The sequence below is a fragment of the Dendrobates tinctorius genome, unplaced genomic scaffold, assembly GCF_039654945.1.
Source record: "Dendrobates tinctorius isolate UK_male_01 unplaced genomic scaffold, ASM3965494v1 ptg000040l, whole genome shotgun sequence".
Taxonomy (NCBI): domain Eukaryota; kingdom Metazoa; phylum Chordata; class Amphibia; order Anura; family Dendrobatidae; genus Dendrobates; species Dendrobates tinctorius.
In genome coordinates, this window is record NW_027361708.1 from 34,850,451 (window position 1) to 34,878,350 (window position 27,900).

General features: G+C 39.5%; 1 protein-coding gene and 1 long non-coding RNA gene across 3 annotated transcripts in view; one reads left to right on the forward strand and one right to left on the reverse strand.

Moving 5' to 3' along the window:
* Positions 1-27,900, forward strand: part of CDH23 (cadherin related 23) — a 1,761,581-nt gene that overhangs the window by 1,219,792 nt on the left and 513,889 nt on the right. For both annotated transcript variants that reach the window (XM_073574902.1, XM_073574903.1), the window contains exons 22-25: positions 18,412-18,601; positions 20,583-20,728; positions 21,673-21,892; positions 23,867-24,019. In XM_073574902.1, coding sequence (XP_073431003.1) covers positions 18,412-18,601; positions 20,583-20,728; positions 21,673-21,892; positions 23,867-24,019 — 709 coding nt within the window. The remainder of the gene's footprint in view (positions 1-18,411; positions 18,602-20,582; positions 20,729-21,672; positions 21,893-23,866; positions 24,020-27,900) is intronic.
* Positions 1-27,900, reverse strand: part of LOC141088721 (uncharacterized) — a 400,341-nt gene that overhangs the window by 235,318 nt on the left and 137,123 nt on the right. The gene's annotated exons all lie outside the window — the stretch shown is intronic.

Consider the following 27,900-nt stretch of genomic DNA (forward strand, 5'->3'; position numbering starts at 1 on the left):
TATCCAGTCATTAACTCCACTCAGCCAGTCATCATCATCAGCCCCAGGTGTTTGACAATCAGGCTCACTACCTTTCTTCACAAGAAGAGGGAGTTCCTCGGGCCTCAGTAGTGAAGGGGAAAATGAACTCACAACAATGTGCAATTGCAATAATTGTCTAGGAGAAATACTTCATTTTCTGAAACAATTTAAAGGGTGCCAAAACTTTTAGCCATGACTGTATTTTAAAAGTGATAGCCTTTACTGAATACTCCGGATTGCATGAGGAGAAATGAAGAAAAGCAAATAGTTACCATAAAAAAAATCCCCAGGATACTGCACTTTTCCTAATAAAAATCACGTATGTGATCAATTATTTTCTATAGACATGATTTCAGATTTTGGAGTATGCAAATCTGGGTTATCTGATTATCTGAGTGCATGTCTATTTGGAGCTGAAGAAGGGGTTGTATACCCCATAATGTGTTATTCGTCTAAAATAATGATTACATCAATATATGTTCAGCTCACTGGAAAATATGTAAAGGTACTATCCCAAATTCTGCATTTCTCTTCATGAGAGATCAGAGCATGTACAGGTGCTTCTCACAAAATTAGAATATTATCAAATAGTTAATTTATTTCAGTTCTTCAATACAAATAATGAAACTCATGTATTAGATAGAGTCATTACTGAGTGATCTATTTCAAGTGTCTATTTTTGATAATGTTGATGATTATGGCTTACAGCCAATGAAAACTCAAAGTCGTTATCTCAGTAAATTAGAATACTTTATAACACCAGCTTGAAAAATGATTTTAAAATCCGAAATGTTGACCTACTGAAATGTATGTTCAGTAAATGCACTCAATACTTGGTCGGGGCTCCTTTTGCATCAATTACTGCATCAATGCGGCGTAGCATGGAGGCGATCACACTGTGGCACTGCTGAGGTGTTATAGAAGCCCAGGTTGCTTTGATAGCAGCCTTCAGCTCGTCTGCATTGTTGGGTCTGATGTCTCTCATCTTCTTCTTGACAATACCCCATAGATTCTCTATGGGGTTAAGGGGTTGTCCGGGCTTTTCACATAATCTTAGTGCATATCTGGGCTGCAGAATGGTGACAATAAGTAATTTACCTTCTGTCACCAGTTTGCAGGGTTTTCTAGATATAAGGCTACTTTGACACTTGAGTTTTTTTGCGCTGCGCACCGTGCGCAGTGCAAACGCACATAAAAAACGCATCATGTGTTTGTGTGGTTTTTTTGCAGTTTTGAGCATGTTTCTTTTTAAAAACGCATGCATTTTTTTGTGCTGACGTGCGCATTACCATGTGCATGTCAGTTCACCCATAGACTATAATGGGTGTTTGGGTAAAAAAACCCACATTGCGCGCGCATGCGTTTTTTTGGGACAAGTCAGACGCCCAAAAAATGCAACATGATGCATTTTGTGCACCCGAGCGCACACTACAAAAAAACGCATGCGCATACAAACGCGTACAAACGCAAGTGTGAAACCAGCCTCAGTCTCTTGCTTCTAAGTAGAACGTCCAAGGGGGGGTGTGTTCTGGCATTGAAATGAGAACTGGTCGTTTCCTCCAACTCTACTACTCTACTATGATTTTCCCTCCTCACTAGAGTTTCACTTTCCATAGATCACTGTTCAGTGTGTGTCTGGGGGAGGAGCAGCTGGGTGGTTCTGCTCTCTGCACTGAGGCTGCTAGAGGGGGAGGATTTGTTACTGTGTGAGGAGGGCTTGTTCATGCGGATGGGGAGGGCCTGTTGCTATGGAGGGTGGGGTTGTTGCTACAGAGGGCAGGTTTTTAGTAGAGTAGGAGGAAACAACCAGTTCTCATTTCAATGCCAGAACACACCACCCCTTAGACGTTCTGCTCAGAAGCAAGAGACTGATATCTAGAAAACCCTGCAAACTGGTGACAGAAGGTAAATTACTTATTGTCATCATTCTGCAGCCCCGATATGCACTGAGATTATGTGAAAAGCCCGGACAACCACTTTAAGGTCAGGTGAATTTACTGGCCTATCAAGCACAGTGATACTGCCATTTTTAAACCAGGTATTGGTACTTTTGGCAGTGTGGACAGGTGCCAAGTCCTGCTGGAGAATGAATTTTCCATCTCCAAAAAGCTTATCAGCAGAGGGAAGCATGAAGTGCTCTATAAATTTCCTGGTAGACGGCTGCACTGACTTTGTTCTTGATAAAACACTGTGGACCTACATCAGCAGATTACATGGCTCCCCAAACCATTGTGGAAACGTCACACTAGACCTCAAGCAGCTTGGATTGTGTGCCTCTCCACTCTTCCTCCAGACTCTGAGACCTTTATTGTAGCTGTTTTGTTCTCATCCAAAGTCAGATATGCCAAATTAAGAGGTTAATAACGTGCACGGAGAAAAGCATACACACGGGTTGTGAGCAAATCTCTTTCCTAATTTAATGAAAACAAGCCAGTGTTTTATACCATTTGCAGCAAATGTAACTCAGTGTAATTCATGTAGCCCCCACCCTGTTATCCAGGGTCATGCTTTATTTAACATATGCCTAGAACATGTTGTTGCTGACTATTGAAAACATATACAATAAGAAGTATAAAATCCTTGAATGAGACTACAAGACTATTGCATTATTAGAACAAATTCTAGTAAATTCTAGCAATAGAAAGAAAAACATTAACCCCTCTATATCAATGTCCCCTTTTTTGTAAATGGTATAACCTTTTGCCACAGGTGTCCACAAAGGAGCTACTACCTCATGGGTCTAGTACTCATAAGGTGGCTTTGCCCATACACCATCAGTGTGGACACTTACTTCCTCCGTCAGCAGTGGTTATCGTGGGTCTATGATACACTATGGAAAGTTCAGCCTTAGATTTTTTCTCACACATACATTATTTCATAGCTTAGGTAATACGTACATCAGCACTTTTACAGCTACATAAAGCAATAAACAAAACAATAAAACTTGTATGCAAGTCTAAACAATACCAGAAATCCATCTTGCTAGGCCACTGTATCTAGAAATTCGCACAACTTATGAAAACTGCAGCAGTGTCCACTGACATGCCGAGAATGGCGAAGCCAGCTGCATAAACATAAAACACGGAAAAACAGCCCTATACAATGTACTGCCAATCCAAAATGACCAAGGGACCAAAACAACAAAACTGCACAGAGTCTGTCCCAGCTCTGTACTACACAATACACAACCAATGGACACTGCAGATGTTCACACAGCGTGTTTCCACACAGATCTCCTCTATCCAGATGACTGATGGAGGTCAGGTATTGACCGAAACAGCTCTTAATTTTCTGGAATGCATTCAATAAATAAGTTCTATAATTTCTGACCCTTTCATGTTCTGGGTGTCTTATGTTCATCCTCATTTTATAAATTACACCTTGCAGTAGGATTTCTACTGCCATAGTGAACAAGTTACACTTATCTAAAAATAAATTATTAAATATTTTATTATTCTAATATAGAAAGATACATTTTTCTATTTTTTGTTTCATAAATAATGTCCTCTGTCTTTCTTTGCAAAGCTAAAGTTCATTTATTTTCCCGTCTCGTTTTCAATATATTTATCTCATTGATTGAGTGCTTATGTTTTTCAAAGTTTACAAAATAGGCTAAATAGCAGTTTAATAACGCATTAAATTAATTTTTATTTTTGTCCAGCTCAAACCTCATTAATTTTTTCCTAATTATGTTTTCATCTGTATACCAACATTAACTAAGAAAGTATTATTGATTGCATTCTGTCCATTTTAAGGACATGCAATTGTTTGCAATGTGTTTTGTTACAGTATTATGCTGATTATATTTGCACAATGGCATATAATTCATACGGTATTTCGGCACAGCTTATTATAAACTCCTATCTCAACTCCGAGACGTTCTTATCATTTCTGTTGTAGGATAGCTATGCCTTTTTTTTTGTAAACAGAGGACAATTAAATACCTTACATTTATTTTGCAGTTTTGTACTGATTTAATAGATTCAAGAGACATCCATTAACAGTCACCGGGACAAAATATATTCTGACTAAATAGCTAAACTCAAAACAATTGCTCATGCAGCATTCATAGTCCATATTTTTACCCACATCACAATATATTCTTCTTTTGTTTGTTTTTTATTGTGTCCAATTGTTATCAGCTCTTGCAAATTGTATTTATATCATTTATAAATTTTTGTAATTGTATTTTTTGGATGAATAAACAACACTCAATAGGAATATATTTGCAAAGTTTGAAAATATGTTATGTGGAGACAGGGATATAATACAAAGGAGTTAAGCATCAGACTATCAACAACCAGTACACAATAATAATTTCAAGTTTGTGTCCCAGAAAGCAATTATTGGAAAACCATGTTTTTCCAGGATGTTATAAAACATTTACTTAAATCTCCAGTTCTAGCACTTAACCTCTTCTTTGGAACTTGCATCTTTAAAAATGTAAAGCTGAAAAATAAATTTAAAAAATAAGCTATAAATCTTTCTTTAACACAAGGAGTATCCTTAGGCACATGGATGTTATGTACTCATATGCCAAGTCCCACAGGCTATTCTAGTGATTATAAAGATGGGGAAAATAGTTGGCTTCTTGGTAAGGAGAGTGAAGAGATTATCTTGTTTGGTAAACCCATTTACCTAAAAGTAAACACATAAGCATTTTGCATGATATGCTGAAAAGAACAGCCTGCCTACAGTGAAGCATAGTGGCTACATGATGCTCTGAGGCAGCTTTGCTCCCCTGGCAATGGACACCTGCAGTGTGCCAAAGAAAAGATGTTTTTTTATCAAGTATTAGGATATACTTGGACACAACATCATTCCTTCTGTGATTGGACCTTCCAGCAAGACAATGATCCCAAGCAGGCCAATGATCCTTCCACTGAAAAAAGTCCTGAAAAATTCTGGAGTTTCCTGACTTGAACCCCCCAGAAAAACTTTGCTAGAATTTCAAGAAATCATTTGCAACATATAAATTCAAGAATATTTGTGAACTGGACATCATTGCCTATGAGGAATGAGTTATGTTTCTTTGGGAATGCTGTCATTAGCTAGTGTCTGTTTTCAGCAGGTCATACTAGACAAACAGGCTCAACTAAGTTGTAAAACCTTGTGTTATAAGAGATTGGATAATTCAGAGACTGCAGTAGTCATTAAAATTTAATTTTGTATAGAATTCTGAAAAACTTTTTTGTAGTTTTGTTGAGAAATTTAAATTGTTGTTTGGCTTACTGCAAACAGTAGAAAGTTAATCAATTTTCCAAATATAGCTAATCTGCAAAAAAAGGGTTGAACCATTTTGATTGCATCTGTACATGGAAAAACTCTATATAGGACTTATGTTTTTGTTTTTCACAAACTTATAAAACTTGGATATGCAGTGGGAAAAATAAGTATTTAATACACTTCCGATTTTGCATGTTTTCCCACCTACAAAGAATGGAGAGGTCTGGTCATGTCCTCAAATACAAGATTTCTGGTCAGAGGTTAGATCCTTAAATTCTGGAATTTTAAGCATCCAGATTCCTTTGAAGCACAAATACAGCGTGTCCTTAACCCCTTTCTGCCATCCGACGTACTATCCCGTCCATGTGCCCTGGGTCCCTATGCCCATGGACGGGATAGTACGTCGGCGCGATCAGCGGCGCCCACCTGGTGAGCGCCGCTGATCGCGGCCGGGTGTCAGCTGATTATCACAGCTGACACCCGGCACAATGTGTCAGGGGCGGTCACGGACCGCCCCCGATACGTTAACCCCTTGCACACCGCGATCAAACATGATCGCGATGTACCGGGGGTTAAAGGGAAGCATCGGCAGGGAGGGGGCTCCCTCCGTGCTTCCCTGAGCCCCCCACGGCAGCACAATGTGCAGCGCTGCTGCGGGGGGCTCCTTTCCTCCAGGCCCCCGAATCCAAGATGGCGACGGGGGCCTTCGGGGGCCTGAGGAAGCTGGCTTCCTCAGTGCCTGCAAAGCGCAGGCATGAGGAAGCCTTCTGCAGTGCCTGTGTCAGATCGCTGATCTGTCACAGTGATCTGTGATGTGACAGATCAGCGATCTGTCACAGGACAGTGATGTCCCACCTGGGACTATTTAATAAAGTAAAAAAAAAGCTAAAAAAAAGTGTTAAAATAATTAAAAAAAATCGCCAAATAAATTAGAAAAAAAAAAAAATATTCCCCCAATAAATCCATTTTTTGGAAATAATAAAAAAAAAAAACAATAAAAGTACACATATTAGGTATCGCCGCGTCCGTAATGACCCGCCCTATAAAACTATCCCATTAGTTAACCCCTTTAGCGAACCCCTTAAAAAATAAAAATAAAAAACGAAGCAAAAAATAATGATTTATTATCATACCGCCAAACAAAAAGTGTAATAACGCGCGATCAAAAAGACGCATATAAATATCCATGGTACCGCTGAAAACGTCATCTTGTCCCGCAAAAAACGAGCTGCCACACAGCATTATCGGCGAAAAAATAAAAAAGTTATAGCTCGCAGAATAAAGTGATGCAAAAATAATAATTTTTTATATAAAATAGTTTTCATTGCATAAAGCCGACAAAAACATAAAAAAACGACCTAAATGAGGTATCGCTGTAACCGTACTGACCCGAAGAATAAAACCGCTTTATCAATTTTACCGCACGCGGAACGGTGTAAACGCACCCCCCCAAAAGAAATTCATGAAACGCTGGTTTTTGTTCATTCTGCGTCCCAAAAATCGGAATAAAAAGCGATCAAAAAATGTCACGTGCCCGAAAATGGTACCAATAAAAACGTCAACTCGTCCCGCAAAAAATAAGACCTCAAATGACTCGATGGGTCAAAATACGGAAAAATTATAGCTCTCAATATGTGGTGATGCAAAAACTATTTTTACAATAAAAAGCGTCTTTTAGCGTGCGACAGCCGCCAAACATAAAAACCGCCATAAATAGTAAATCAAACCCCCCGATATCACCCCCTTAGTTAGGGAAAAATAATAAAATTAAAAAAAAGTATTTATCTCCATTTTCCCATTAGGGTTAGGGTTAGGGCTAGGGTTAGGGCTAGGGTTAGGGCTAGGGTTAGGGCTAGGGTTAGGGCTAGGGCTAGGGTTAGGGCTAGGGTTAGGGCTAGGGTTAGGGCTCAGATTAGGGTTAGGGGTGTGTTGGGGTTAGGGTTGGAGTTATAATTGTGGGGTTTCCACTGTTTGGGCACATCAGGGGCTCTCCAAATGAAACATGGCGTCTGATCTCAATTCCAGCCAATTCTGAGTTGAAAAAGTCAAATGGTGCTCCTTCCCTTCCAAGCTCTGCCATGCGCCCAAACAGTGTTTTACCCCCACATGTAGGGTATCAGCCTACTCAGGACAAATTGCAAAACAATTTTTGGGGTCCAATTTCTCCTGTTACCCTTAGGAAAATAAAAAATTGGGGGCAAAAATATCATTTTTGTGGAAAAAAATGATTTTTTTTATTTTCACGTCCGAGTGTTATAAACTTCTGTGAAGCACTTGGGGTTCAAAATGCTCACCACACATCTAGATAAGTTCCGTGGGGGGTCTAGTTTCCAAAATGGGGTCACTTGTGGGGAGTTTCAATAGTTTAGGTACATCAGGGGCTCTCCAAACGCACATGACACCCGCAGACCATTCCATCAAAGTCTGCATTCCAAAACGTCACTGCTTCCCTTCCGAGCCCCGACGTGTGTCCATACAGTAGTTTTCTCCCACATATGGGGTGTCAGCGTACTCAGGCCAAATTGGACAACAACTTTTGGGGGTCCAATTTCTCCTGTTACCCTTGGGAAAATGAAAAAATTGGGGACTAATTGATCATGTTTCTGGAAAAAATACGATTTTTTTATTTTCATGCCCTGGCATCATAAACTTCTGTGAAGCCCTTGGGGGCTCAAAGTGCTCACCTCACATCTAGATAAGTTCCTTAATGGGTCTAGTTTTCAAAATGGGGTCATTTGTGGGGGGTTTCCACTGTTTAGGTACATTAGGGGCTCTCCAAAGGCAACATGACACCCGCAGACCATTCCATCAAAGTCTGCATTCCAAAACGTCACTACTTCCCTTCCGAGCCCCGACGTGTGCCCATACAGTAGTTTTCTCCCACATATGGGGTATCAGCATACTCAGGACAAATTGGACAACAACTTTTGGGGTCCAATTTCTCCTGGTACCCTTGGGAAAATAAAAAAAAATGGTGACTAAAAGATCATGTTTGTGGAAAAAATACGAATTTTTTATTTTCACGCCCGGGCGTTATAAACTTCTGTGAAGCACTGGGGGGTTCAAAGTGCTCACCACACATCTAGATAAGTTCCTTGGGGGGTCTAGTTTACAAAATGGTGTAATTTGTGGGGGGTTTCCACTGTTTAGGTACATTAGGGGCTCTCCAAAGGCAACATGACACCCGCAGACCATTCCATCAAAGTCTGCATTCCAAAACGTCACTACTTCCCTTCCGATCCCCGACGTGTGCCCATACAGTAGTTTTCTCCCACATATGGGGTATCAGCATACTCAGGACAAATTGGACAACAACTTTTGGGGTCCAATTTCTCCTGGTACCCTTGGGAAAATAAAAAAATGGTGACTAAAAGATCATGTTTGTGGAAAAAATACGAATTTTTTATTTTCACGCCCGGGCATTATAAACTTCTGTGAAGCACTGGGGGGGTCAAAGTGCTCACCACACATCTAGATAAGTTCCTTAGGGGGTCTAGTTTCCAAAATGGTGTCATTTGTGGGGGGTTTCCACTGTTTTGGTACATCAGGAGTTTTCCAAACGCGACATGGTGTCCGATCTCAATTCCAGCCAAAAACGTCAAATGGCGCTGCTTCCCTTCCGAGCTCTGCCATGCGCCCAAATAGTGGTTTACCCCCACATGTGGGGTATCAGCGTACTCAGGACAAATTGAACAATAACTTTTACGGTCCTGTTACCCTTGGAAAAATAAGAATTGAGGGTGAAAAGATCATTTTTGTGGAAAAAATATGATTTTTTAATTGTATGGCTTTATGTTATAAACTTCTGTGAAGCCCATGGGGGTTCAAATTTCTCACCACACATTTAGATAAGTTCCTTAGGGGGTCTAGTTTCCAAAATGGTGTCATATGTGGGGGGTTTCCACTGTTTTGGTACATCAGGGGTTTTCCAAACGCGACATGGTGTCCGATCTCAATTCCAGCCAAAAACGTCAAATGGCGCTGCTTCCCTTCCGAGCTCTGTCATGCGCCCAAATAGTGGTTTACCCCCACATGTGGGGTATCAGCGTACTCAGGACAAATTGCACAATAACTTTTAGGGTCCTGTTACCCTTGGAAAAATAAGAATTGAGGGTGAAAAGATCATTTTTGTGGAAAAAATATGATTTTTTAATTGAATGGCTTTATGTTATAAACTTCTGTGAAGCCCTTGTGGGTTCAAAGTTCTCACCACACATCTAGATAAGTTCCTTAGGGGGTCTAGTTTCCAAAATGGTGTCATTTGTGGGGGGTTTCCACTGTTTTGGAACATCAGGGGTTTTCCAAACGTGACATGGTGTCCGATCTCAATTCCAGCCAAAAACGTCAAATGGCGCTGCTTCCCTTCCGAGCTCTGCCATGCGCCCAAATAGTGGTTTACCCCCACATGTGGGGTATCAGCGTACTCAGGACAAATTGCACAATAACTTTTATGGTCCTGTTACCCTTGGGAAAATAAAAATTGGGGTGAAAAGATCATTTTTGTGGAAAAAATATGATTTTTTAATTGTACCGCTGTACGTTATAAACTTTTGTAAAGCCCTTGTGGGTTCAAAGTTCTCACCACATATCTAGATAAGTTCCTTGGGGGGGTCTAGTTTCCAAAATGGGGTCACTTGTAGGGGGTTTCCACTGTTTAGGTACATCAGGGACTCTCCAAACGTGACATGGCGTCCAATCTGAATTCCAGCCAATTTTGCATTGAAAAAGTCAAACGGCGCTCCTTCCATTCTGAGCTCTGCCATGCACCGAAACAGTGGTTCCCCCCCACATATCAGGTATCAGCGTACTCAGGACAAATTGCACAATAACTTTTGCAGTCCAATTTCTCCTGTTACCCTTGGTAAAATAAAAAAAATTGAACCTGAAGTATTTTTTTTATGAAAAAAAGTTAGATGTTCATTTTTTTTTAAATATTCAAAAAAATTCCTGTGACGCACCTAAAGGGTTAATAAACTTCTTGAATGTGGTTTTGAGCACTTTAAGGGGTGCAGTTTTTAGAATGATGTCACTTTTGGGTATTTTCTATCATATAGACCCCTCAAAGTGGCTTCAAATGTGATGTGGTCCTAAAAATAAAATGGTGTTGTAAAAATGAGAAATCGCTGGTCAACTTTTAACCCTTATAACTTCCTAACAAAAAAAAATTTTGGTTCCAAAATTGTGCTGATGAAAAGTAAACATGTGGGAAATGTTAGTTATCAAGTTTTTTATGTGCCGTATCTCTGTGATTTAAGGGCATAAAAATTCAAAGTTGGAAAATTGCGAAATTTTCAAAATTTTCGCCAAATTTCCGTTTTTCTCACAAATAAACGCAAGTTATTTGAATGAAATTTTACCACTAACATGAAGTACAATATGTCACGAGAAAACAATGTCAGAATCACCGGGATCCATGGAAGCGTTCCAGAGTTATGAACTCATAAAGGTACAGTGGTCAGAATTGTAAAAATTGGCCCGGTCATGAACGTGCAAACCACCCTTGGGGGTGAAGGGGTTAAAGTCATGGTGCACTTTTGACCAGTCACAGGAAAGTATACAGTATGCAATAACAAAGTCCATAAAAGTCAGGGAGGGCAGAGGAAACTTAAAGAATTCTTCAACTGCTCAGCAGTCCTTACAGGAATGACATTAATCACTTAAAGCAGAGAATCACAGACGTTATTCACTCTGTCACACCAGACGTCCTTAGCCGTGTGTGGCAAGAACTTCACTATCATTTGGATGTGTGTAGGGCAACAAATGGAACCCACATCGAACTGCACTGAATAGGCTTGAAACTGGGAGAGTTTTTCTTTTATTTGGAGCAGATTTCACATTTCTATCGTTTTTTGTTGCATTCAAGTGACTGGTCAAAAGTTCACCATGACTTTACGGACACACTGTATTAACTTTCCAATTTACCCCTATTCTAGAATAAAAGTTTGCAGCATTAAATATCATGGCCAAGAGTGTTGGCACCCTTGAAATTGTTCCAGAAAATGAAGTATTTCTCCCTGAAAATTATTGCAGTTACACATGTTTTGTTATACACATGTTTATTTCCTTCGTATATATTGGAACAAAACAAAAAAAGAGCGAGAAAAAAAGATAAATTGGTCATAAATTCACCAAACCCCCAAAAATGGGTTGGTGAAAATTGTTGCCACCTTTCCAAAATTGTTTGCAAACAACTTTGTTTCAAGCATATGATGCTTGTTTAAGTTCACCAGTGGCAAGTAACAGGTGTGGGCAATATGAAAATCACGCCTGAAACCAAATAAAAAGGGGATAAGTTGACTCAGTCTTTGCACTGTGTATCTGTGTGTGCCACACTAAGCATGGAGAACGGAAAGGAGAAGAATTGTCAAATGTCATCTCATGCTATATGAATAAAATAGCATGAAATATGCAACACGTGCTAGATATTGCAAGAATGTGATGTTGTCAGCAATGTTATTTTGTCTTCTTTATAGATTAGACTTCAACTTCTTGTTTATATTTATCACAATGACTGTATAAGTACAAATAGATATACTGTATTAAATATAGGATCAATTCATACCTTCATGTCACACTGTCCACATCTTCTCTTCAATACTCTCCCTCCATTTTTGTTGTGTTAAACCAACTTGATACCATTTCTAAATGTTAACCTATGTTCTTATAATTAAATGTGTACCATGTATTACCTGTTTAATAGATATAATATTAAGACAGCTAGATGTTTGGTTTTGTCGAATTTACCGACAATGGAAATGAGTGAAGAAAAAAAGGATTACATTAATATATATTTTTATCAACTTTCCACATGTACAAAATTATTAGCAATCTGTTAATCATTGTACAAATAAGATCTTCATTTAAAAGATCATTGAAAAATAAAAAAGTGATTTGCAACAAAATTGTATAAATGCTGACACAAAGAATATAAGACAGCAGAGATAGTGAATTCTGTGTGGTCTTTAATGCCACAAATTGTTGAATCCTAAATAAATTAAAGGAGTTCTCCAAGAATGTAATAAAATAGTCCCTGTCACATAACTCAAAGAGCAGCCCTGCTTAGTCATTTGCCAAGACGGGCTGTTTGTGTGTGACAGGGGAAGAACTACACAGTGAAGGAAACAATTATTTGATCCCTTGCTGATTTTGTAAGTTTGCCCACTGACAAAGCAATAGAGAATACTGTAGGAGAATAAAAGCGCAAAATAGGGTCTTATCTGATGGAGATAGTAGGGTATGCAATCAGATTACATGCTCTAAAGTAAAGACACGTCAGGTGAGTGCAAACTCATCAGAGTTGACAGTTGCTGTGGATCCACTGGCCAAGAACCGATTACCAAAGAACATAGTATCAAAATGGAAAAGTTTGTGGATGTCACCCGTGCTGCTGTACAAAGTACGATCCACACAATTGTAATAAAGAATTGATGGTTAATTCACTCAAGGCATTTCGAAGTCATTATGACTTCTTCAATTCATTATTACAATCATGTGGATCGTACTTTGTACAGCAGCGCGGGTGACAAACACGAATTTCTCCATTTTGATACTGCCCACTGACAAAGACATGAGCAGTCTATAATTTTAAGGACAGGTTAATTTTAACATTGAGAGATATATGCAGTGAGAAATACGTATTTGATCCCCTACCAACCATTTAGAGTACTAGCTCCTACAGACCAGTTAGACGCTCCTAATCAAGTCGTTACCTGCATTAAAGACAGCGGTCTTACATAGTCACCTTTATAAAAGACTCCTGTCCACAGACTCAATGAGTCATAATCTAACCTCTACAACATGGGCAAGATCAAAGAGCTTTCTCAGGATGTCAGGGACAAGAACATAGACCTGCACAAAGCTGGAATGGGCTACAAAAGCATAAGTAACTTGCTGGGTGAGAAGGAGACAACTGTTGGTGTAATAGTAAGACAATGAAAGAATTACAAAATGATTGTCAATTGACATCGATCTGGGGCACCATGCAAAATCTCACCTCGTGGGGTATCCTTGATCATGAGGAAGGTGAGACATCAGCCTAAAACTACACAGGGGGAACTTGTTAATGATCTCAAGGCAGTTGGGACCACAGTCACCAAGAAAACGATTGGTAACACATTACGTCATAAAGGTTTAGAGTTCTGCAGTGCACGCAAGGTCCACCTGCTCAATAAGACACATGTGTAGGCCCGTCTGAAGTTTGCCAATGAACATCTGGATGATTCTGTGATTGGGAGAAGGTGCTGTGGTCAGATGAGGCAAAAACTGAGCTCTTTTGCATTATGTCAACGCGCCATGTTTGGAGGAAGTGAAATGCTGCCTATGACCCAAAGAACACCGTCCCCACTGTCAAGCATGGAGGTGGAAACATTAAGTTTTGGGGGTGTTTCTCTGCTAAGGGCACAGGACTACGTCACCGCATCAATGGGAGAATGGATGGAGCCATGTACCGTAAAATTTTAAGTGACAACATCCTTCCCTCAGCCAGGACATTAAAAATGGGTCTTGGCTGGATCTTCCAGCAAGACAATGACCCAAAAATACAACCAAGGCAACAAAGGAGTGGCTCAAAAAAGAAGCACATTAAGTTCATTGAGTGACCTAACCAGTCTCCTGACCTTATTCTCATAGAATAGAAGGTAATACTGCTAGCACAGCCAGACGTAGAGGTGCATCCAGTAGGTTCGCAAACTGTAAAATATAGTATAGAAGACTGGGCACACTCAAGTATAGGCAGTGAAAAAAGATTTAATGTGCAGTACATACAGTAGTCCCAAACGTTTCGGTCTTTCAAGTCTTTTCAAGACCTTCATCAGTGTACTAAATGAACTAATGCTAAGAAGTGTACAGACATATACACAGTGATGGTAATCAGGTTAAGCAGTATGATGCTTCTTACCATTAGTTCATTTAGGACACTGATGAAGGTCTTGAAAGACTGAAACGTTTGTGACTACTGTATGTACTGCACATTAAATCTTTTTTCACTGCATATACTTGAGTGTGCCAAGTCTTCTTTACTTATTCTCATAGAAAACTTATGGAGGGAGTTAAAGCTCAGAGTTGCCAACCGACAGCCTCAAAATCTTAATGATTTAGAGATGATCTGCAAAGAGGAGTGGATCAAAAGTCCTCCTGATATATGCGCAAAACTCATCATCAACTACAAAAAAGTCTGACTGCTGTGCTTGCTAACAAGGGTTTTGCCACCAAGTATTAAGTCTTGTTTGCCAGTGGGATCAAATACTTATTTTTCACTGCAAAATGCAAATAAATGTATATAATTTATACAATGTGATTTTCTGGATTTTATTTTTGATATTCTATCTCTCAATGTTAAATTTAACCTACCCTTAAAATTATAGACTGTTCATGTCTTTGTCAGTGGGCAAACTTACCAAATCAGCAAGGGATCAAATACTTATTTCCCCCACTGTATCTTCACCTTGGCTGACTGAGCAGGGAGGACTGAGGCCGGAGAAGAAGAATCTTTTGTCCTCAGTCACCAAAAATATTTATTTCTTCTGTCACACACTTCTCGGCCCACGGAGGTATGTATGTTTGCTTGCAATACATAGGTCTCAGGAGCAGTGTTTCTTCAGACAGCAGTCCATTCTGATACGTGTCATTTGTATTTTGTGATGGGGCCATTTTATTACATTTTTAGAGAACCCCTTTTAGGACAAACTTGATAGCAAGGAGGTAGCTGGAGGATATTTCATACTGCCATGAACAAGCAGTTACCATCATCTAAATAATCCACATCTGTGGATGTTAAATAATTACATTTTAATTGCCCCATTGTACAATTTACATTATAGTTTCTATTCAGCATTATTATATATATCTAGAATTCCATGGAAATGCACTAGAAAGTCTGCCACATATTTGCTTTCAGAAAACTTCACATCCATTCATACTCATTTAAAACACATGGCTTGCTTACACTCTAAAATAAATGAGCCATTTTAAGAGCTTGCAAACACACACATATGAGGCAGAACCATTTGGCCTGGATTTACAATCCTGGAGACGAAAATTAATTAAAGTTTTTCTTTCAGCTGCGATAAAATAAACAAACCATTTTAGGTGCTCAGTATTTTAAGGTTCCTAATAGCTAGACATAATTTAATGTAAAAGCTTAGATATTTACATAATACAATATGCAAATAATACTGTAAATTCACAAAAAAAAACTTGAATTTTTGGTCTGGTTGCACTTTCCATTGATAGAATTGACTTAATTATATTTCTTTTGCTCCATAATTTATATATTTTTTTTTAAATGCTACCATATTTGTTAAATGTTTTGATTTTTACTTCCAAAAATATTTTTCTAAGGATTAATAAATTCAATTTTATATATGAGTGATCAAACTTGAATAATTTTGTTTGATATATCTATATTTATTTTAAAGATACATGTAATAAATCACTAAAAAGTGAATGAATCACTGTAGCCTGCACTGTAGCCTGCATGACTGACTGCGGGTATCATGGTGGGTCAATAATTGTATTCTGCTACGTTGAACTTTTAAAAGAAACCTGTCACGTGAATAAACGCTATTAATCTGTAGATATGGGGTTAATCTGCAAGTTATTAGCATTCTGAACCTGCCCGGCACAGGCACTTAGAGCCCAAGGAAATAAACTTTCAGTCTGTGTATAGAAAGCAGCGGCTGTAACCACGCCCTGGCAATGAGAGACAACTCGCTCATCATTAGGGCTGGCTGACAGTCAGGGCCGGCTGACAGTCAGTGCCGGCTGTGCAGATACAGCTCTATATACACTGAAAGGTGACTGAACCCACGCCAGCCCCACTCGTATGACTGGAAGCAGAATGCTGCTGGAAACAATAAAGTTAATTTCCTTGGGCTCTAAGTGAGGGTGCTATTAACTTGCAGATTTACCTCTCATCTGCAGGTTAATAGCGTTTTTTCAAGTGACAGGTTCTTTTTAAACTTTGCTGCGTTTAAAGATTATTGAGATTATTGACTTTTAGCTGATAATATTGCACAAAGTTTCAGCCTGCAATCTTCATTTATTTTCAAACTCCTTTAATATTTAGTAGTTTGTAGTCTGATCCTACTTTCAGATTTTTCTCTTGTGAGATTGTCTCTTTCAGTAATATAGGTTGGATGTTAGGTCTGTGTGTTTCAGGGGTGCAGCTTTCTTTAATTCTGGTACATTTTACTATACACTTTCTTTCATGTATCAGCTCAGTTTCAGTACTATATTTCCTCGCCATGTGCTTTGATCCTTGTTTATAGCTTGAAAAAATGATACCGGTCATCAGGTTTTTGGAATCAGTGTGCAATCAGTGCTTTGGTCGGTGTGTCCGATTTTACCCTCAGTGTGTGTGACGAATCGCACAGGGGAAGGGGGTGTCAACTTTGCTCACCTCGGGGGGGGGGAGAGGAGGTCCCGGCATGGATCAGCTCTCTGACTCCACAACTCGCCCCAGGTTAGTCAGGGAACTGCACCAAGGGCAAATAGTCACCAGAAAGGCTTCCCTTATAGGTACAAGTTATTGAGGCGCTCCCAGTGAGGGGGGATATACATCACCAGTCCAGGCTGGGGATATATATATATAAACCTCCTGGCCGTCTCTGTCAGGGCTACTCACTAACACAGTACTGTATGCTATCCCCAATTTCTCGTTTGACATAAGCTCCTTCCAACAACAGGCTTATATCAGGTCATAAACCAATCGGGGTAGCGTATAATATAGCCAACCGAGCATGTGGACGTGGGGATTCGTGTATCGAGATAAAAGAGCAGCCCAAGATTAATTTTACATTTAATCGCCCAAAAGGCGCACTAGAAATATACAGGTATATACTGTATATATACAGAACAATATACAAGTATGCAGCCAAGAGTGTAGTACAAGAATAGGGTATAGATAGGTTGCAATTATCGTGTTATACATCAAACACGACACATGAAGCTAAGCCATAACAATATTCAGCCTTTATTACTGCACAATGGCAAACAGAATAAAAACACTAAAAAGAGACACATGTCCAATATGCCTCACAAGGTAAATATATACGTAGCCATATTGAAAGTATTCATCATAGACAAATATATGACATATAGCCAGATATCAAGTATATCAAATGATGGCTAGCACAAAGATAATATGTAGCTCCTATACAATTTATTATATACAATCTGCATATATACCCTGCCACAAGATAAAGTATAAGTGCACATACCCTAGCGGATATATCATAAGGGTAATACAATAATAATGGTAATGAAGATACAATACCCAATAGTATACATTGATACACCCAAAATACAGTATAAATAATAAATAACCACTATAGAGTTTGCACATAGTATAATAAAGTGTCAACATGTGTAGTTAACATAGTGGCAGATACAAGTGAAGTATAGTCACAGATGGTGCTAAAAAAATCCTGCACCAACCAAGCGCTATATAATACCAATGTGAATATTAGCCCAAATGTATAGCCAAGTGGCAACTAAATAGGCAGAGATAATATACAGCAGAAAAATTCTAATGCTGACAGAATAAACGTAGCGCCTGCTATCCCAGGCCAGCCAGGTTAACTGACTTGAAAGTAAAGTGCAGAGTGCATATAGAAAGCATACAACCTTGTGAGGCAGCAAAATGTCAACTAAGTTCCATCAGAGGTTGGTCCAAGTTTTATCAGTTTTTCTCCAATAAGAAAAAAAAGTTTCCTTCCTTCTCCTATCTAGTCATCCATGAAAAATGGATAACACTTGGATGCTATCTGAGTGCTGTCCCATTTTTTTTACAGACCCATAGACTTGCATTGCCAATTTTAATCCAACACTCGGATAAACATTGGACATGTCTCCCCAATTCTGCGCAGAGTGCTTGGTCTGCAAGGAAAATCAGACATTTGAACAGCCCCATAAACTCTATTAGGTACAATTTCTCTCCATGAAAAATGAGTTAGCCCTTACAGCAATTTTTAACCTATATTTGTAGATTTTTTTTATTTTTTGTTTTTCTTCAAAATTTTAAAACATTAATATTGGATGTAATTTTAATCTTTTGTGGGCATAACTTTTTTATCCTATTTATCTTCCTAAGACATTGCTTTCACATGGGTTTATAGCACATAGTTTCTCAATCTTTTAATCTGTTATGTCACATTCTTTCATCAGGTGGTAGCTATTGATCCAGACCTTGCTGAAAATGGCACACTGGTATACAGCATCAACCCTTCAAACAAGTTTTATGCAATAAATAGTACGACAGGAAAAATCCGTACCACTGGTGTAGTATTAGACCGGGAGAACCCAAATACACAAGAAGCAGAAATGATGAGGAGAATTGTTATTTCTGTGACTGACCGTGAGTATTCAAGTCTCAGATCAGATGTTGGCTGAACAAAGTGATGGTGTTATAATGACCACCCACTGTTGCAACCACAATGATAATTCAGAACTAGTGTTGGGCGGACACCTGGATGTTCGGGTCCAGCGGGTTCGGCCGAACAGTTACAAAAAATTTGGGTTCGAGTACCAGACAGTACTCCGACTCAAACCCAAACCCGGACCCCATTCACTTGAAAGGGGGGCCCAAACATTGAGTGTTTGCCATGCTGTCATGTGCATGACACTGCAGCAAACACCGCTTCTGATCGGAGGTGAAATCATCCCCACTGGTCAGAGAGCCGCGTTTCCCAAGCGTGAAAATTCAGCTGTGGTCAGAGGTATAAAGCTTACCTCTGGTCACTGGTGTGAGCTGATGGGACTACTGATCCCATCATCTGACACCTACTACCGCTAAATACAGTGAGCTGCGGATGGGAGTATTCATCAGCCGCTGCTGCGCTGTAAATAAATATTAAAAAAAGCGGCATGGGTTCCCCTGTATTTTTGCTGACCAGCCAGTCAAAACTCACAGCTGGCGGCTGCAACCCTCAGCTGTCAGCTTCAGCAAGGCTAGCTATCAATAATAGAGGGGTCCCCACACTGTTTTTTTAATTATTTAAATAAATAACTTAAAAACAGTGTGGGGTCCCCCCCATTTTTGACAACCAACCTTGCTAAAGCAGACAGCTGGGGCTGGTATTCTCAGGCTGAAAGGGGCCATGGATATTGCCCCCCAACCTAAAAATAGCAGCCCACAGAAAAGGCACATCTATTAGATGCACCAATTCTGGCGCTCTGCCCAGCTCTTCCAACTTGCCCTGTAGCGGTGGGAAGTGGGGTTCATATTTGTGGGGTAGATGTCACCTTTGTATTTTCAGGTGACTTTGAAAATGATGACACAATGCAAACATTTTTTTTTGCAAACACCCAATTTTTATTTCAGCACTAAAATAATGAAAAAACTGGACATGTTTGGTATTTTCACAATTATACTGATGAACATATTCATATTGCAACGTAATTTTTTTGCATTTGTTTTTTCACATTTTTCTCCCCATCTGGAATTTTTCCTGTTTTCCAGTATACTATGTTGTAAAATGTATGGTGTCATTTAAAAGTACAAGTTATCCTGCAAAAAACAAGCTCTTATATGTCTATGTGGACAAAAGAAATAAAAGAGTTATTATAGCTCTGGGAAGAAAGCGAGGAAAAAACAAAAATTGAAATTGGTCCTGCCATGAAAGGGTTAATGTGTGGCTACCGGAAGAAATGCACTTTATTTCTCTTGTGGGCTGCAGACTTTGTAGTCACAGAGGCATGTCAGAGAGGCTCACCATTCTCGGTGACTAGCGGCTGTAACGTTGATTGACAGTTTGTCGTTCATCACATCTGTACAAGCTGTCAGTCAAAGTGCTAGGGAGTGCTTACAGCCGCTCAATACTACTGTGAGTGGTGATGGAAGTCACTTCGGTATGCCTCTATGAATGAAAGCTGGCAGCTTCTGGGAGGAAGTACACTTTACTCCGTCACGCCTTCGACAAGATGGCTGGAAAACATTGGAACTCTATTGACCTGCAGATTAACCCTATATCTGGAGGTTAATAGTGTTTGGGGACATGAATATAGGGTGAATATTAAATGGATTGTTTGCTGTGTATTATAGTACAGCACAAAAGAATATCGTACACAAATTGATTTAACAGGTCAGTTTATGCTGCCTTTGTTACCCCAGACCTGTGTTTTTCCCACTACATAAATTCCTCAGCAGATCTGGTAATGTGGCAGTGTTCCCTAAAGCAAACATTGAGCCTCGTTTGGCCACAGTTTCTAAATGTAAAACCAACAATAACAACACCGTGCTGTCCCCGGCAGTGATGAGGGTACTTCAGCACGCACACTCTTTTCTCTGCTCTCACTTTACAAGTAATAAATGTAATAATCTCATCTTTACTTGGCAGGTGGAAGACCTCCGCTCCGAGCCACAAGCAGTGCGACAGTTTTTGTAAATTTGCTGGATCTTAATGATAATGACCCCACCTTTCAGAATTTGCCATTCATCGCAGAGATCCTGGAGGGAACGCCTGCCGGAGCATCTGTATTCCAGGTAATCATGTCTGTATGTTCCAAGGAACTAAATATTTCTATTGCAGTGAAAAATGAATGCAAGTCTGCAAGAGATCAAAAAAGCAGACCTGCTGTAGCTGACATGAATTTAAAGACCATTTTTCTTACATGCGCTGCATTTGGACATTTTTGAACTACTAATTTAGAATAATTAGATGAATATACATTCCTCAACAATGAAATTGTAACACCAAGATGGAAAAATAGTGGAACTATGGAAACCACAGAATGGATAGACATGTTACTGATATGCAAATGGTGAAAATATGGAAACAAAATTTTCAAAACTTCTCGATTTATTCAGTATTGAGTATGATCACCTCTTGCGCTATATCCCCACACTTATTGCCTTGACTGCTATCAATGAAGTTATTAATGGCTGTCTGAGGAATGTGCTACTATATTAAATGCACTTGGGCAAATCATCAAGATCCGCTGCTGACAGCTCCTTTTACAATTACTAATAAATGGCGTGTCGCATGTGCTCAATATGAGACAAGTCGAGAGACGCTGAGGGGCATGTTAGCACACTGAGGTCATGTGTATCTCTGAAGCAACATTGCTGTCCATGACCATTCAATGGGGAATCTACCCCAGATCAACCCTCTTAAATACGTAATTAGGTAACATTGTGTACATGTTTCTAACAGGACATTGGACCTGCAATGCACTGCTAAATAACACGGAAAGGGACTTGATACTTTGGTAGAGACCTGTTCATAAATATGTAAATTCCTTATTTAAATTTCTCATTGCTAAGCTTAGGCCATTTAGATTTTATGCTGTCGCGTGTCAAACAATGAAAATACCCTTAAGGAAATATTGGTTGATTCTTACTCATATAAAATTCATGTTAAAAAGATGCTTTTTAAGAAATTCACCTAAATAAGCACTTCTTTTTCTCTCCGATTATCTGAACAATAGGTGGTGGCTATTGACCTAGATGAAGGGCTAAATGGCCAAGTAACATACCGAATGCAGGTTGGAATGCCGCGAATGGACTTCGTTATAAACAGTACAAGTGGACTGGTCACATCTACAGCTGTTCTAGACAGAGAGGGAATTGCAGAATATTACCTCCGGGTAGTAGCCAGTGATGGAGGATCTCCATCTAAAAGTTCTACCAGTACTCTTACAGTTCGTGGTAATCTTCTTTTTCCCTTATTCATTAATTTTGCATAGATTACATTTTACTTTTGTTTTGTTGGATTTATACTTATAGTTTTATACTCAATCTTAATTAATACCATCAGAAATTTAATTTATTCCCTATCTGTAATATATGCTGCAATAAAACTGGAGATGTAGATTTGCAGCAACAGTTTACCCATCTCGTTCTTTATTTCACATCAGTCAGTATACAGTTATTGCATTTGTTTCAATTATAGCATGTAAACAGCCATCTAAAACAAAGTCTCATAATCTGGTACACCAAGTAACAAATTAAAGAAAATTCACAAGCAAATGCAAAGTTTGGACCAATATCCTGATATTTGTCATGTTGCTGTTCTGCACAGACGCATAATTAGAGTCTGATGGGCCCGCATCACCATGTTCGTCAAATGTATGGGCTCTTGTAGTGTTCTAGATCCTATAAAGAAATGCATGTTCACCCCCATGTAATAATGTCCCCATCCTGGCTTCATCCTGTAATAATCTCCATAATCCTGTACCCTTCTTATAATATTGACCCCTACCCTAGGCCTCTTCAAGGAATAATTTCCGCCTTCCCTTCCTAGCCCCTTCCAGTAATACTACCCCCCATTCTGGGCCCCATGCTATATCAATGTCCCCCATCCTGGAAGTCTTCCTGGTATAATGTTTTCCACTATGTAATAATGTCCTCAGTCTTAGGCCCTTTGTTTAATAATGTCACCCTCCTGGGCCCCATCGGATAATGTTCTCCATCCTGGGAAACTTCCAGTAATAATGTCTTATCATGGACCGTTACAGTTATAATTCCTCCCATCATGTGCTCCATCCTATAACAAATGCCCTCCACCCTAGGCCTCTTCCTGGTAATGTCCCCCAACTTGGTACAATGCACCTCAAAATCCCTTTCATTCTTCTCCAGCACATTTTAAAATGAAACAAACAATCATTCTATCTTATCTTTCGCAGTTCCCATCTTGTGCAGCCTCCTCCTCTAGAGCCAGCGCAGAAGCTGTCAGCTGACTTTGGCATGCGATCATGGGCAGCGCATGATGTCACTGCCTTGAGCTGCATACCATGGGCAAGCTGCTGGAGTGGTACTTTAAGCATATGTCCTCTGCCTCTAGTCATATACTCACCGGTCGGCGTCTTCACCAGTTTCCGTCAGCTATCCGATCCTGTGGTACCATCTTGTGAGTGCAGCTTGTGAGTGGCCTGAACTCAGAAGCTACGTCACAAGCTCTCAATGCAAGTCTATGAGAGCCAGAATGAGACTCTCATAGACTAACATTGATTAGTGACCTCCAACATGCTTCTTGAAACACTGGAGCAGCCAGCAGGTCATTCACAAACTTCAAGAGACAGACCGGAGAAGCGGCGAAAACAGATGCAAATTCCAACAGTGGGGCATAAGATGGTGGCCTGGGGACTTGAATTTTAAGCAACACTCCAGTGGTGAAATAAAAAAACACTTAAGTGATGCTTTAAGCTGAATTTGCATCCTCGGCCTCACATCCAGCTGAAATTGGCACTGGCATCGGCGAACTCCCATCCCCCATGGGCCTGGTCACAGTCACACCCTCTGCAACCATGATCGTTACGCCTCTGGTTTTTCCTATAGGATTGGTACCAAACTAATTCTTCCAGGGAGGTATACAGAGCTATGGTAGAGGCCTCAAAAGACTATATGGCAGCTTCTTACAGCTCTGTATAAATGGTGGATGATTCTGTATTCTCCCAAAGAAACAGTAATTCTATGGAAGAATATCTCTGTACATACAGTACCGATCCTTTACATCAAGGCATGGATCCCATATGGATCTGGACTAACGAGCCATATATACTCTGTAGACTGCCATACAGGCTCCACGCACATGGACCCATCTTACCAGTGAGATATAAATGTCCATGAAGTTGTAGTCAGACTTTTTTTCTATTTTTTCTGAATCTTTTCTTTTTTTTTTAGTTCTGGATATCAACGATGAAACCCCTACTTTTTATCCAGCTCTGTACAACATTTCACTGGCGGAAAATGTACCCCGAGACTACATTGTGGCACGTCTGAATTGCTCAGATGCCGATACAGGATTAAATGCTGAACTGAGTTATTTCATAACAGGTATTTAATTAATACAGTTTAATCATGGACAATAAATGTGCCGAAGTTTATCTTTTATTCTTTTATCTAAATGAGGGATGATGAATATTTCAATTTTGCGTAAGTTTGTCACAGTTCTTGTGAAAGTAGATACCCTGATAATTGGTGAAAATATCTTGGACACAGCTGTCTGAATGGCAGCTCACTTTATGACTATACTTCTAAACAGAGGCTTCAAGCTCTTAACATCTCTTCAAGGGACATTGTGACAGAAGGCCCTGCCTTAACCCCTTCACGCCGCAGCCCTTTTTCATTTTTTTATTTCTGTTTTTCCGTCAATGTGGCCATATGAGGTCTTGCTTTTTGCAGGAGGAGTTGTACTTTAGCACATCTCCATTGGTTTTACTATATTGTGTACTCAAAAATATGAAAAAAAACAACCTCAGTGAAATTGCAAAAAAAGTGCAATTCCACAACAGTTTTTGGATTTTTTTAACCATGTTCACCAAATGCTTAAACTGACTTGCCATTGTGATTCTCCAGGTCATTACAAGTTCATAGACACCAAACATGTATAGGTTCTTTTTTATTCAATTGGTGAAAAAAAAATCCAAAGTTTGCTAAAAAAAATTGCGTCATTTTCGGAGACCTGTAGCGTCTCCATTTTTTGTGATCTGGGGCTGGGTGAGAGCTTATTTTTTGTGTGCCAAGCTGACATTTTTAATGCTACCATTTTGGTGTGGCTATTATCTATTGATTGCTCCTTATTGCATTTTAATGCAATGTTGCAGTGACCAAAAAAACGTAATTCTGGTGCGTTTACTTCTTTCCGCTACGCCGTTTACAGACCGGATTAATTCTTTTTATATCTTGATAGATCAGGTGATTCTGAATGCTGCGATACCAAGTATGTGTATTTTTTTTTAATTGTTTTATTTTGATTGGGACAAATGGGGGGTGACTTAAACTTTTATATTTTTTTTATTTTTTTATACTTTTAAAAATATTTTTTAGCTTTTTACTTGCTTCAATAGTCTCCATGGGAACTAGAAGCTGTGATAATCCGATCACCTCTACTACACACAGGCGATGATGAGATTGCCTGTGTGTAGCAAAAATGTTCACTTGCTATGAGCGCCGATCGCTGGTCGGCGCTCATACCAATCCAGCAATGACAACCACAGGGGTCTGCTGCAGATCCCAAGTTGTCATGCCAACTCATCGGTGACCCATGGTGATGTAACACGGTCAATGAGTGGGATTAGTGACGCATTTCCGGCGCAATCACATTAAATGCCACTGTCAGAGATTGACAGCGGCATTTAACAGGTTAACAGCTGCGGGTGGATCACGATTCCACCCGCGGCTGTTAAAGGCGCATGTCAGCTGTTCAGCCGGAGCCCACATCAAAGGGAGAGACATGGCATGTGCAGTACAAGCACGACGCATGTTGTGAGGGGTTTGAAGGGATTATGGGTCTTTATACAAAGCTTTAACCAGAAAAGTATGTGCTTTCCAGGATCGGTAACATTAGTTACAAACATTACCTTGAAATTATTTCACTAATTTTTTAGATAAAATGGAAGAGGGTTATTTAAACTACATACTTCCGCCACTATAACCTTCTCTTTAGGCATTTTTACCAGTACCAGTTAATTTATTCCATCTACAATCAATGCCAATGCTATAAAACAATAAACACAATAGTTTCAAACTAAAAAAAGGAGCATAATATACATTTACCTAATCCCTTAAATTCTGACAGTAACAAATTAATCTACTACATGTCTACGCCATCTTTAGTATTAAAGGATCCAGCATGAGGAGTATATATTTATACTTGGAGTATCGTGGCATCATTTTATAACAGCGTCATGCTTTGGAAGAATCAGACAATTTAGGTCAATGAGCGAGAAGCCTAAAACATATAGTATCTAATTATATCTATTTTAAAAATTAAACTGTAAACTGAATATGTGGTGTGAACAGAGCCTAAGTGATCAGCAGTATTTTGAAGGAGGCGGTGCATAGGTGTGATCACAGCTTCTTCTCACCCACTGGAATCTCTTAGCAGTGTGAGAATAAAAAAAAACAATTTATCAAAGGAGCTGTTCTGCGAATCCTGGGTGAAAGGATGTAATCTAGAGAATAATGTTCTTGCTTTAGCTATTTAGTTTATAATGAGTTGGTGCTCTCACTAAGACAATTTGCAAGATGCAGCAACAGACAGTTTGACTAACGGTATATACATCAGTGTCTCCGGTACGTGTGGTGACAGTTTTCTCACGTCCTGGAGGCACTGACACACGTAGACTCATTCAAATGAATGGGTCTACATATGTACATGTCAGCGTGTTTTCATGGACTGTGTGTCTCTGTGTAAAACACGCTGACATGTCCGTTTTTGAGCGACAGCACGGATCACATGAACCCATACAAGTCAATGGTCCGTGTAAATACGAACTGCACACGGATGGTGTCCATGTGCCATCCGTATGCATTTTAAAAGTCATAGGGTTAATATTGAAACAAATTGTTTCAATACACAGACACACGGACAGGATTCGGATAGCACCCGGATCACACACGAATGGTACACACGGACACACGGATAGCACACGGATGCCATACGAATGTGACAAATGGACACAAGGGCACACGGACACGGATATCTCCGGTACCGTTTTTTCCAATACCAGAAATATCAGGATGTGTTAAAGCGGCCTAATATATAGTGCAAGATGGCAGGTTTGTGATTTTACTGCCAGAAGAAACATATAAAATTAAAGACAATTGACAATCAAATAAAAACAACTCAAAATTCCAATAATGATAAAACGTTGTAAAAAATGTGTTGACCCAGGGTAAAAGAGTAAAAACTTTGAAGTTCTTGAGTTTTTCATAGTTTGCTGCAAATTTTTTAGTTTCCTGATAAAAAACAATTTGCAGAAAGATACAATAACGGCAATAGCTGCATTGTTATGAAGGCTCCAAAGCTGGAGGACGTGTGCTTTATGCAATGGAACAACTGGAAGAAGCTTCAAATCCTATTTGTGCCCTCAAAACACTTTATTAGGTTCCCACGTGAAGACCTTCCTGAAGACTGTTGAGAATTCAGTGTGGGAAAGCTGCACATTTCTCCCTATGTGCTTATGATACAGGAAAGATGTATATCTTTGTACCGTGTTAGCCAGTGGATAGAAAAATATTCAGGATTGAGAGTCCTCAGTAGTTGATACCTTTTAATGGCTAACTGAAAAGATGGTAACACATTGCAAGCTTTCGAGACTACTCAGGTCTCTTCATCAGGCTAGACTAATACAAAATCTGAAGTCACATATTTATGCACAATACAGCCTAGAAAAAATGCAATAGATAAGACAAGTGACGTGAAGCAGAACTATCAATATGGGAGAGGGAGAAACATAAATATAAACATTGGACCAGTTCATAGATAAGGAGTCTGGATGTTTTATGGTCCTCTGATTGGGGTCTAGTTCTGTGTTGCCCCGCAAGGTTTTAAAAGGAAATTCCTTAATTGATGTAAAAAGACATAAATCCATGCGACACATTCATTCCAGCACTGAGAGTGTCAAAGTTCGTCATAAATTTGTACTCCCAAACTCGTCACTCTCTCTGAGATGTGAAGTTACCTTTCAATACCAGTAATTTCATATCCATGCTGCTGCGATCAGGGATACAGAAATGTTTTGCCACAGGTAGATCCATTCTTTTTTCTCTTATAGTGTGACGATGAGCATTCATCCTTGTTCTAAGCTTTTGCCCTATCTCCCCCACATACAGACCCCCAGTTGGACATTTAGTACAAATAATTAAGTACACCACATTAGATGTAATGCAGGTGAAAGTACCTGGGATCTTGTAGTCCTGATGTGAGTTGG